The sequence below is a fragment of the Corvus kubaryi genome, unplaced genomic scaffold (assembly GCF_017639235.1).
Source record: "Corvus kubaryi isolate FWS band 111438036 unplaced genomic scaffold, C.kubaryi_AGA036_p1.0 37383, whole genome shotgun sequence".
NCBI classification, from domain to species: domain Eukaryota; kingdom Metazoa; phylum Chordata; class Aves; order Passeriformes; family Corvidae; genus Corvus; species Corvus kubaryi.
The window spans coordinates 2,380,778-2,393,331 of record NW_024581125.1 but is presented as its reverse complement, the minus strand read 5'-3'; the positions used below and the strand labels follow the sequence as shown (position 1 = coordinate 2,393,331).

At 47.1% G+C, this 12,554-nt stretch overlaps 1 protein-coding gene across 1 annotated transcript in view; it reads right to left on the bottom strand.

Annotated features, from left to right (window-relative positions):
- ABCA12 (ATP binding cassette subfamily A member 12) overlaps positions 1-12,554 on the bottom strand; it is a 79,413-nt gene that overhangs the window by 12,390 nt on the left and 54,469 nt on the right. Inside the window, 9 exon segments of the mRNA XM_042035231.1 lie at positions 1,074-1,251; positions 1,935-1,989; positions 5,390-5,495; positions 5,953-6,040; positions 6,916-7,043; positions 8,542-8,635; positions 9,442-9,528; positions 10,652-10,904; positions 12,215-12,353. Of these exon segments, the coding sequence (XP_041891165.1) occupies positions 1,074-1,251; positions 1,935-1,989; positions 5,390-5,495; positions 5,953-6,040; positions 6,916-7,043; positions 8,542-8,635; positions 9,442-9,528; positions 10,652-10,904; positions 12,215-12,353 (1,128 nt within the window).

Below are 12,554 nucleotides of genomic sequence, written 5' to 3'. Positions count from 1 at the left end.
CCCCTTCCAGCCCTCCTGCAGGGCAGGGGATCCTTGTGCTGCTGCCTGCCCACATCAGCCCCTCCAGGCAGGCACTTCTGGCTCACATTCCCCATGGGATTTCAGCCCTTAGTTCTCCCTGCACCAAAGGGGACTGGTCACCCAAATGAAGATTTCCTGTTTCCAGGAAGTGATAGAATCACTGGGATTTTAGGTTCTTGCAGATCTGCATCAACAGAAATGTGTGGGATAGGTGGAGCTGGTCAGCACTGCAGCCCAGCTGGCAATGCCAGGCTCAGGAGCTGCGCTCGGCTGCACTGCCCATTCCCTGTGGGAGGGTCTGACACCCTGCACACAGGGAATGCAGGAGACACAAAGCACTTCAGCCTGCAGACACTGCAAACATTTGTCCTCTTGGCCCAGCAGTGCTTTCCAACAACCATTTCCATTAACCCTCTGCACCAGGAGGAAACAACTTCAGGAGCAACAAGGACATGCCCATGCCAGGGAATGCAGCACAGTGCTGGGAGCTCAACAAGGTACATCTATACAGCACTGTGAAAAGGAACCTGCTCAGGTCCTGCAGGGCTGCATTTGTAGCTTTCCTTGGCTTAAAAACTTTAGAACATAGAATCTTACAGACAGCATTCAAGCCAGTGATGGGGTTTTGCCCAGCAGGGTTGTGTCAGCTGCGGGATGCCTGCTGCTGTCCCAGCCAGGGTTCCCAAACTGGCTGTAGCCTTGAGCCCCGAAGCCTCACCCCAGATTTGTGGAGCCTGGGTGACAACAGATCCAGCCCTGCAAGCTGTCAGAGGAGCAGCTGGCTGCTGGAATGGAAATCAAGCTGCAGCCTGCTCCCATATAAATGTGCCGGGTGCTTTGCATACACTCCAGAGAGCAGGAATGCCTTTGCTTAGCAGAATCCAGTGTTGCAGTTCACGTTTAATCGTCCCCAATGCCTTGGAGAACAATTACTACAGAACACTCTTGATAGCAATAAGAAGTCTAGGCAACCAACTCTAAATAAAGAATGTCTTTTCCCCCCGTGCTGTGTGATGCTCCTCCTGGTGCATTTAGGAATGTGAATTATTTACCAGATCATAAACGAAGTTGGTCACCCAGTAGGTTGTCATCCCAATGCCTGAAATGTGCTGCAGCTGCTTGGCTTTGGTTTGGTGCTCCTTGACCATGTAGAGCACAAAGCTGGCTGTGGTGATGGAGTAGCCAACCAAAACAGACATTGACACTATGATGTCCAGTAAGCTGTTGAGCCTGGGAGAAAAGGGGAGAAAGATGCATTTGGTGAGTGGGAGTGGCAGATTTCCCTCACTGGGAGGATTAGTCAGAGCTTAGAAGCAACAAGGTCCTGATTCTGGGCCAGCATCTTTATAATCCTGAAATGGTTTGAGGCTGGAAGGGACCTCAAAGCCCATCCCCTTCCACCCCCTGCCATGAGCACAGACATCTTCCACTATCCCAAGCTGCTCCAAGCCTCATCCAGCCTGGCCTTGGACACTTCCAGGGATGGCCTCACCACCCTCACAGAGGAGGATTTCTTCCTTTCTTTGCTGCCTTTGCTGATGGCAGTGATGCCCAGCAAAAGGGACTCACAGCACTGAGCTGTAGTGCTGGACCCCGGCATGGAGTGGAAGGGCCAAAAGGAAAATGATGTCATTATTATTATTATTATTATGCCCAAGCACACTAATGTGTGAGGCTGTAACTGTGACCTCCAGATCTCCAAGGGATCCTGCAAAAAAACCCTCACAGGAATCCCCAGCTCTGGTGGCAAGCAGGACCCTATTCATGCATAGAGGGAACAAAGACAAGTGAGAACAGTTTCATCACTTAGAGAAAGATATCCAGTAATTTAGACTGGTTTATGGTTTCCAAGAAGCTGCCTTGCTCCTTTTAAAGCTAAAAAATTCAGGCATCAGTCAGAGGAATCCTCTTACATTACTTGTTCTTGACTCTGTCCTCCAGGATATGGGTGAGCTGATAAGGAAATACCTACAGGGAAAAGAAAAAAAAAAAAATTGAAAATGTGTCCAAATTAAAGCTTTCTTCACCAGCTCCTGATATTGACAATAATATAGAAAAGTGAGAGAGAAGAGCAGAAAAGCAGATGAGAAGTGTGTTTCTGCTCTGTCATCTCTGTGCGATCTTGGGCAGAATTTTGAGCATCCTCATTTTTCCTGTGACTTCACTTGGCTGCACAGCAGATCTGAAATTCAAACCGTACGCCTTGTTCCTACATCTGTCTGGCTGACAGCACCATTCCCTTCCCACACCTCACATCAGGCACGTGCCTGTGGGCCTGTGTATTCCAGCTCAGATTCCTCAGCACTGACACCTTCAAAACTGATGAATATGTTCTGTTTCAAAGCTGCTGTCTGATGATCCCACCTCATTCCATTTGTTCTTTTATCACCAGGAACAAGTCTTTCCCTGCTGCCCTTCTCCACAACTGCTACCTGCCTGTGATAGATGTCTTTCTCCATAAGGGATCTGTGGAGGTGAGAGCAGAAACCCAGGTAAGCTACAGACACTTCTGCCCCCAGAGTGGCAGTGAATTAATGCTGAACTATTCTGTCTTAAGAAACTATAAAAAAAAAAACAAAAAAAGAGAGTATTTTGTTCAAAGTTACTAGCAAAAATCTAATTGCCACACTGGTACGTCCCCTGCGATGTTTTCCAAAAAAATCCATTAAAAAATGGGTTTGTATCAGGCCCAAACTGCAGCAGAGAAACTCCCTGCTCATGAGCAGGTATCTTCACATGTGGTTTAAGTACTTCTTTTGCAAGGAGAACACCTAGCCCAATATACACTGGTATTGTTCACCACAGTGCTTTTGCCATGTCTGGAGGCAATCTGTGCCCACAAAAGCAAAAGGAAGAACACGGGGGGCCAGTTCCAACCTCCAGGGCAGGTCTCTGCCTTGGCCCCCCCAGGATGACAGCCCAGTCTCTAAGACTCCAGCGCCTGAGAAAGGGTTCCCATGTTTATGTGCCTAAAAATGAGGTTCCCAATTCATATTCTGACACCTCAGTAAATGCCTCAGGGAGTGCTGGGGGACCTCCAGCTGCCGTTAAATGCAGAGATTTTCTAGAACATGCCACCTCTGAAATTTAAACTCCTCATAGCCAGGTGCCAGATTTTAGGAATGATGTGATGAAGAACTATTCTGAGTAATTTTCCCTAAGAATGGGCACTCTGACAGGGGAATCAGAAGGGAGAAGCCTGTGGGTTTAGCTGACCAAATGCTAGGATTTCAGGAAGGATTTCAATGGAAATTAATTTTGGAGAAAAAAACCCCAACCAAACCTCAGTCTTGTCATCAGTGAGAGAAATGGGATTAAAATCTTGGACTGCTGATAAAGCCATACAAACAGCCAGGAAATGTTTCCCTTCTCCAAAAGGGAGAGAGAGAAAGAAAGATACCGACTGTCTAATCTGTTAATACTTCACTATAAAGCCATTTTCCTTTACTGGAGCTTAGGCTAGAAGTCAAAATTTCCATTTCAATGCTTTTTCCTTTTTTGTTAGCTGGGATTAAGAGAAGAAAAAGCACAATATACATAAGTCAAAAGCTATTATGACTCGCTTAGTGGCGGGGTAAAAAGCTTTTTATGTATTTTTTTCAAAATATACCCTAAGTCAAACCTCTAAAGCAGAACTGGCACCTCTTTCTGACTGCTGAAGTGACAACACACTTTTATCTGGCCACTTCAATGGTTCTTAAACCGTCATTTATTTGTCACAGCAACAACTCGATTGAGCTGCTGGGAGCACATCCCACGGAACGTCCCTTCAGTTGTATTTCAGACTGGATTTACTCTGCCTCAGGGGAACCAGCCTCATCCATTCATTCTATTTCTCCCCTTCTCTGGCTTGGATGATTAGTGGGAAGGAGAGAATTATCTGTCTGGTCATTTACTACTAAGCATTTCTTTCCAAAAACACATAAGCAGGGGGACAGACAGAACAAAAACTGCTGCTATTCTTTCCCTCTGAAAATTGCTGTTTTGCTGGTATAAAACTTTCCCTGTGAAAACTTTCTGGCTGTTCACACGAACTTCCTGCCTTTGCTCTTGCTACAGCATGTGTTGGGAATACAGAGACAGAGCAAGGAGCTTCACTGCTGAATAATTCAGCTGCTCTGGGATGTTCCTGCTGCTGGAAGTGCCTGGCTGGGGTCTCTTATCTTGGCAGCCGGGCTGCAGCTCTGTGATGTGTGAGCTGAGGGCACACTGCAAACCCCAGAGGGGACAGCCAGGGCCTGTTTGAGGGGGTGGCCAGGACAAGGCTCTGGTGTGACTCTCTGTGAGCTGAGCTGGCTGGGAGGGGAGTCTTGATGCAGTGGTGTGAGGCAGGAAGAGACACACCGGGGCCACTTGTGATCAGCATCTGCTGCTGCTTGAATTCAGGGTGTCACACTCAAAGCTTCAGGTCACATGCCTGGTTCCATTACAGCTCAATTCAGACATGTCCTATGAGCCAAGAGACACTGCCACCTGTCCCTGTGTCACCAGGGGCAGCAGCCCTCTGAGGTGAGCAGGGCTAGGCCTGACCAGGACATGGCTGGAAGGGCACCGCTTGTCCAAGGAAGTCAATCAGGAGGGCGTTTCTGCACACAATTGCTGCTCTTGGCAGAGCACAGCCCAAAAATCCCTGTATAGGATTTCTCAGTATCAATCTCTCTCTGCACCCTGGCCCTCTCTGGAGACAGACACACATACAGACAGGTTTGTGCCCACACTGCACTTCGAAAGAGGCTAAACTGCCAAGGGAAAGGCAGGGTGCCCTGGTTTACCAGCAGGAATTTGGGTCACTGCGTTATCAAGGAGAAGCTATGAGGACCCCAAATGGGCCATCAGCACTCCTTGGATCTGTGTATGTCATGTGTCAGAGTGAAAATACAGCTGAAAATTGTGTTTCTTATTAATCTCGCTCTCCCCACTCTCACTCAAACCCAGACACACTCATGCCCACACACCCCGGGCTGCTCTCAGCAGAAGGGTGACATTAAAATTTCCTAATCTAACCCACTCCCGGAGATGACCTAGAGGAGCTCTTCCCTGCATAACTAATGGGCACCTATCAAGAGACAGCTCTTCCTGTGCCACATGAGAGGCAATAAATCAAACACCAACTGCTGGCATTTCCTGGATGAAGCGTTTTATGTAGGAGCTGGGGTCCTCTCTGTCCAGCTCCCCTGAGCCTCTGACTAAGACTAATGAACTTGGTGATTTATTCGTGCTTTTCAATTCTGTTTTGAAAGGAATTGCAGAACAGTGAATAAAGAAATGGCCTCATTGAAGTCAAGATAAGTGTTGTCATTGATTTCAGCAGAACCAGGATATCCCTCCAAAGGGGCGAAGTTATCTGCTTATGTAAAGGGACACTTACCATATCTGGAAGTCTCATTTTTTGGCAAGTTGGCTCGAAGAATGAAGTTGTTCAAGCTGTTGAGATAGGCTGGGAGGCTGTGATAACCCTCAGGATTGTACCACACCTGCACACAATTGAGAAATTGAAACAATTTGGGAGTTGTTACTGACGTGTTGGTTTGTCCTGCTTCACTTGTGCAAACTACCTCAGATTTCAGCTCTGGTGCTTTACAACATTTTCACAGAGCAGAACCAGAGAAACGGGCATATCAGAATGCACCAGCCAGCCCTCATTATGGTACATACATTCCCTCATGAGATAAAGGTGCTACTAATTGATCTTTTCACCTCTGTATAATAAAATTATGACAGCAGAAAAATTGCCTCCTGCTAGCAAGAGAAGTGAGACCAATAAAGAAGAATGGAGAGAGAAATGGAAATGAACTGCAAGTCATCTCTGTCATGCCAAGCTGCAGATTTCAGGGGGTTTTGCTTTCTTTTCTGGAATATCCATGAACTCAACATGGCTTCTCCCGAGTCCCACACTTCCCATGCCAGGATGAGCAGGTGGAGGTTGGTTACCTTAGTCAGTGTTCTGTTGGGGGGCACTGGCCTGATGTCAAACTGCAGATCTGCTGTCAAAGGCAGCCCGAAGCTCCAGCCACCATACCTGAGTGAAAACCAGAGGGAAATGCATTGCTACCCTCATCCCAAAGCTCTGATTCCCTTGGATGGGCCACGTCAACGTGCCACTGCCACACCAGGCAATTCCAGCCTGACTTCAGAGAGCTTATCCCAGTGTGGGGCCAAGCCACCACTGCTGCAGGTGGCTGTTTGGGGGGAAAAAAGAGAAACAGAAGCTTGACAACACTGTCACAAAACTGTGCTGAAAACCTCCTTTTGAGCAAGATCCTGGAGCCGTGTGGACTCCTGAGCTGTGTGCCTGCCACTCAGGGGTGAGATGCTGCTTCTGACCCAGGAGATGAGCAGTTCAGTTCATCAGTGGCAGATGAACACATTTCCTGCCAGCCTTAGGGGCAGGCTACCTCTGCCCCAAGCCTTGCTGTGCAGCTGCCTGGCAGAGCCCAGACCCACCAACAGCTCTGAGAGCCCCGTGGCACAAGAAAATGCTCAGACTCTGCTCTCACTGGAATGGATGCGCTCCTTCAAGTGAAGCACACGCTGAGACTCTTCAGAGAATCAAACCTGGAGGAAAATCTCTCCCCAGGGTTTACTTCATGACAGGCTGTGTCAGATTTTCCTCTTTTTCAAGACTTCTGAGTCAGACAAAGGCTTGTCTACAGATCCAGCCCCAACATGCCAGATGATTGACACATTATCCCCAGGCTATCTCTGCTATGATCAAGCAGAGCACTTGCACGAGCCTTTATCTTTTATCCATGATTGCAGGACACTTCAGCTCCTTTCACCAGGTCCTAAACCCCTACGGCACTGCCACCTCTTCAGGCAGAGGGGATGTGACAGGTGTAGGATGTCCTGCTCCCAGTGCCATTCAGAGGAGAGGGAGGCGAGTTTGTGCCGTACCGTTTCTGCAGGAAGTCTTTGGTGGTTGCCAGGATGTAGGTCTCCACATTGTGCCCTGTCAGGTTGTAAAGGGTCCTTGTGGAGAAGGTCATTCTGTGAGGGGGTGTATAGTTTGTCTGTGGACATGTCTGAGGGGAGACAAACGAAGAAAAACTTTAGTGTTTGTGTTTTAACTAGAAACTACCACATCAGGACAAGATTGAGAGCAGGAAATGACAGCATTCTGGTCCTGAGCTTCATTCCTGCAGAGGCTGCTCCTTCCCAAGCCAGGGTGCAGGGACACCACAGCACACGTCCCTGCACACTGTCCCCAACACATCCTGGGAGGTGCTTAAAAACAACCTCTGCTTAAACCCACCCTTCAGCTCTACTGGCATCAGTGGGACCTTGAAACGTGCTTCATGCTACAGAGGAAGATTTTGGCTGAATTAAGGCTGATCCTACTTAGCACTGACAACTGCAGAGGGCAAAACAACTCACAGAGCAGAAAACTCTGTGGTGGCCTCAAACTCTCATCTTCCATTTCACAGCAGCTACACTCTTACATTTCTGCTTTACTGTCACTCACTGGAAATGTTTTCCTGGGCTTCAGAGAAACTTTGAATCAGTCCTGAATATATAATTTAACATGCTGAGGGCCAAAGTCACATCACTGTTCCATGAGGTTGAAGTGTCCTCCCAGACAGCATGTTGGCTGCTTCCTTCAGCTCATCCATAACAAAAGCCCTGGACTCCCCCAGTGTGGATCTGTTCATCTGAATACACAAAATAGCTTCTTCCATGCTGAGGAACACCTGCCTGTGCCTGCTAGAGGTGAGAATCAGCTTTGAACATTATCCCAACTTACTAGAGAAATTATGCCAATGCTTTCAATGATGTGAAATTAAGTGTATGTCCAGAAAACTGCACAAAATAGCTGCATGTTAAAGAATGACTAGAAACATTCAACTAAGTACATCTGTTATGTTAAAATGGCATCACATTGTGCCATGAGTTTATTTGCTATGGAAAAAAGCGGAGGACAGGTGAACAGCACTGGAGGGAGGAGAGCTCAACCCCAAACTGAACAGTAAAACTCTAACACCCTTGGGGCAGAATCTGCCTTTTCCCTGTGTGCATGCAAAGACACTAAGCAGTGCCCACATCTGGGTCTGTAGGTACCACTGTAATGCAAATAATTAATATTGTTAATCATTAATATTTAGAACAAGGAGCAGTTCTAGACTTCGCATAAAGTCGAATTCTGAAGTGCAAGCAGCAAAAATAGCTGTGCTTTTATATAGTGACGGTGCTTATATAAAATGAAATCTTCCTCTTGAACACATGCTCACCTCTGCCAAAAGGGACAATCATACAACCCTCAAAACCACCATTAAACCTATTCCTACCATGGGGAGCAAGGCAGGGATATTAGAGTGTGAATCTTCTGAGGATGCTGTTTCCTTTCGTATCCCCAAACTGGTGCAGAGAGTGGTTATCCAGTGTACAAATTCAACAAGGCCAAAAAGAGATAGGAGGACTTGGAACACTGAGTTAGCATCATGCCAGCCCATAAAACCACTCCCAACAAACAAGGCCCTCAGTTATCCCCCCAAGCCTGCTCACTTTTGGGTTTATCCAAGTTACCTGGATGCCATCTGTGCAGTTGCAGGCAGAATACTTGGTTCTCTGGTTTCCACTGGTAATCCACTGGCCAAGCATGTCCTCTGTTAAACACTGCCTGAAAAGGAACACATTTTCCTCTGAGGCTCTCTGTGCTCAGGTGTGCAAGCGAAGCTAATTGCTGTCATGTTTAATGACAGCAAGGCTGGCAGTTGAGCAGCTTCAGCAGGAAAGCAGACCTTCTTGTCAGCTCTGGGTGCTTCAGGGAATCCCCAGCCTCCTACTGCCTCCCATGCCCTCTGGCACAGAGCCCTCCCTGCTGCTCCCTGTGCCTGGATTCACTCAGCTGATCAGATGGAATCCAGGCACCACTTCATTCCTCCAGTAGACAGTGCGAGGAATTGGCACTCATAGGCCAAAAGCATCTGAAACCAGCCCAGAAATAAGGGCTATTGTTGTGGCAATCCCTGGGCACTCCTGTGATGGGCTGTATTGCCTGGGCAGTCACTGCAAACACTCAGGGTAAATATTTGCCTGCACGAGCATTCAAGTCTGCCCAGGATTTTACCACCAATTCCCTGAGAATTTATCTGCAAAGCCCAAAACAAACCAGCCCTCATGGCACAGCTTTTAGATAGAGCTAATAAAGGCTGTGCTGAGAACTTGCTGTGAGGGCTCACGTTATAATTGGAATTATTGGGGTGGCAAGGACCACTTCCCAGAGAGGAGAATTGCTTGTTTTCATCCTGGCATCCTGCCACCACCAAAGCTGCTTCCTTATCACTGCTAATAATGCAGGAGTCCAATGCATGAGAATTCTGCAGATGATCAAAGATGGTTATTAAGGTCTAATGGCTAATAGTGTCATGCCAGTTCTCCTGCAGGTTTGGAGCTTAAGTGGAAGAAACCCCAAGAACTACTTACGAATTGCTTTCGTTCATGCACGTGTTATCCGTCCCAGGGAAAGCCAGCATCGAAGCAACTAAAGCAGCTGTGCTTTCATTAAAATTCCTAAGAACGAACAAAGAAAAACAGAAAACAGGAAACGGTTCAAAGAACTTCCACTACCACTGTGAGGAGGAAAACTGTGTTTGAATCAAACAGGATTTAAGATGTTAAATAATTGAGTATTTGTGGAAGCAGCACCGAAGGACACGCAGTACATGAGGACAGTCCCACAGGTTTAAAAGGAGTCCTCATAACCTCAGCTACTCCAGGGATTTGCTGCCTTTAGATACTTTTGGACAGTCAAGATTCTCTTTCTGAGGAAAACAAATCTACTGCGATTTTCAGGCACTGCTTGCAGCCCTGTCTCAATCAACTCTCTCATCTGTGACATCCACTTGGTGTTGACCATTCAGAAAGATTGTCCTTGGTTCTGCCCCAGCTCTCCAGCAACGATCTACCAGGAGAAGCAGGGAACATTAGGAACAGAGGACTTGGACATGCAGCTCTGGCTCATTCCCTCATCTAGCAGGACTGAAACGGAAAGGCATCAGGAATCCTGGGAAGAACACCTAGAGCAGATGGCTTTAGAGCTGAGAATCACTGGAGAAAGAAAGAGGTTCACAACATGAAAACCGAGTGACACAAATCATAATCCTTTTGGTAACAGGATTTTTAAGGAGAATGAAATAATTCAGACACCCTAATCACACTGGAAAAGCCCCAATTGCCTGTGTGCCTTGGACCAGCAGGGTCTGGCCAGGAAAGCACATCCTGCACTGACAGAGAGCTGGGCAATGCTCACAAGATGGACAGAATTTGATCTCAGAGTTGTAATGTTGGAGGTAACACACGTGGCTACCTCATTTCACACTGGGGGAGGAGTATATATGTATACATTAAGAAAATCCCTATGGCTGTTACAGGGCTAGAGGGCTCCAATGGGAAACACCAAGAGTATTCCTCACACACTTCATAGTTAAATCTAACTGAGACGTTGTTTTTCTGAGGCTTTGTGGTCTGAGCCAAGCCATCTCCTCAGAGATCCCTTAGGAACAGGGTTTCTCTGTGTTGTCTGCACAACATAACTACGTGTCCTATGTGTAGGACACTGGCTGTGCTCAGAAACGATCCTGAATGGGCTCGTTCTGTACCAAGGGGAGTCAGGGTCCCAAGGAGCAGCTCTCACCCAAAGAAGTCTGCCTGGTCGGCTGTGCCGTACAGCGAGGGGGACAGCAGCAGCTCAGGGTACTCGGTCTCCTTGGTCCTCAGTGTCCCCAGGCCCATGGCAGCCATCACGAAGAGCACAGGGAGGATGACCTGGGCGATGAAGCCGCGGACGTCCCGGCGGGTGTGGTGGGACCTCTTGATGAACAGGGCTGAGGTTTTCTTCAGCAGCAGCGGCAAACCCCGCAGGCTCTTGGACCTGATCAGGAGCTGGTCTGGGCACAAAGGACGGCATTTGGTCATGGCTCAGCATTTGTGCCATGAAGGCAAGCCATGGTTAGAGCACTCTGGGAGGTTATTTCACTTCCTGCACACCTTTATAGATGGCAAATCAAGACTACTAAGGTGGAACAAACACAGGATGAGGCGTGGGACAGGACTCCAGCCATCGGCTCATGTAACACCAGTTTCTTCTGTTAAATTTCAAATGTGTATGTGTAGGGACTTTCAGTGTGAGACCTTGCAAGAGGAACACAGGCTTCCAGATGAAGTAAGCTATCTACATCCTACCTACCCAGCTGCAGCCTACAGAGGAAACATATTTTTCTTTTAGATTTGCAAGCTGAAATCTTTCATAATTTAAAAAGCAGGTCCTCAGACAAATAAATAAAAAAAATAAGGAAACAAGCAGAAGCCACTGGACCTCTTGCATGGACAGGTTTTGTGGTATACTAAAAGCAGAGCCAAATCCTGTGCCACCTATGCTTCTTTATGAAATATTAACCCATATAATACACCATGAAGCAAATCCTTTTCAGCCTTTTTTTAAGGATGAAATAAAACACTTCTCTACATGAGTGACTGTTTAGAGTAACATTTACAGTGCAGGTCAGCTTTGAGAAGTACAAAACCACCTCTCTGTTGTCCCTGAGATGCCTCCCTAACTATAAACAGTATGTTTGCAAGTACAAAGCAATGTTTCTAACCCAAGAAAGCATTACAGCCAGGCACTTCTCATTTCTGGGTTGGGCCACCTTTGGCAGGTCTCTGACCCTCAGGGATAGTGGTGTAGCTTGGTTCTCTTCTGAATGAGAATTTACCCCACCATCTGGTTGCTTGGGCTCCTTTGCCAAACTGCAATGTCTGGGGCACAGCAAAAAGCAGCAAGGAGGACCCAGCTCAGAGCTGTGCTGCTTTTCCAACAGACTAAGGGATTGGAAAGTTTCTTTCCAATTCTAGTAGTCATGGAGAAATAATCCTCTGCATCTATTACAGCAATTACTTTCAGAGTACACATTTACTCTTTCACCCACACGCTGTATTTGATTAGATTAAAACCTGGATCAATTTAAAGGAAGGCAGATGCAAACAAAACCCCTTTAGCAATTTATCCTGTGATTCAGACTATTCCAAACCAGGGGCTCTAAAGGACCGATGATTTCCAGTGATTTATAGGGTTTGTGATTCCTGGCTGGGTGAAATGTGGTTTTCAACAAAGAAAGAAGACGGGGAACTCAAATCAGTCCATCTGTCAGCATTTGCATCTGCAGTAAATCTGGAATAAACCCTGTAGGTGATTGAGTACCGTCTCTTTCTGTGAAGGTGTCTGTGCTCAGAGACATTTCGTCACCACCAGTGTGACCACTGACTCCAGGCAGCTGATGGGGCAGTGCAGCATCTTCTTGCTGGTCCTTCACTAGCTCTTTTGTCAGATTGAGGAACACCTATGGAGCAAGAAAATATGGGGGAAAATTTGTCCAAATGACTCCATTTACCAAAACAATTACCAGAATCCACTCTCCTGCTTTGTAGCTGTAGTTGGTGCAGCACTTATGCACTATAATCCTCTTTCTATTCCCTTTGTGCTCCGTGAGAGAAATTCTCTTTTTTTTCAGTATAAAATTGTTGCCCAGCTCCCTGTCACC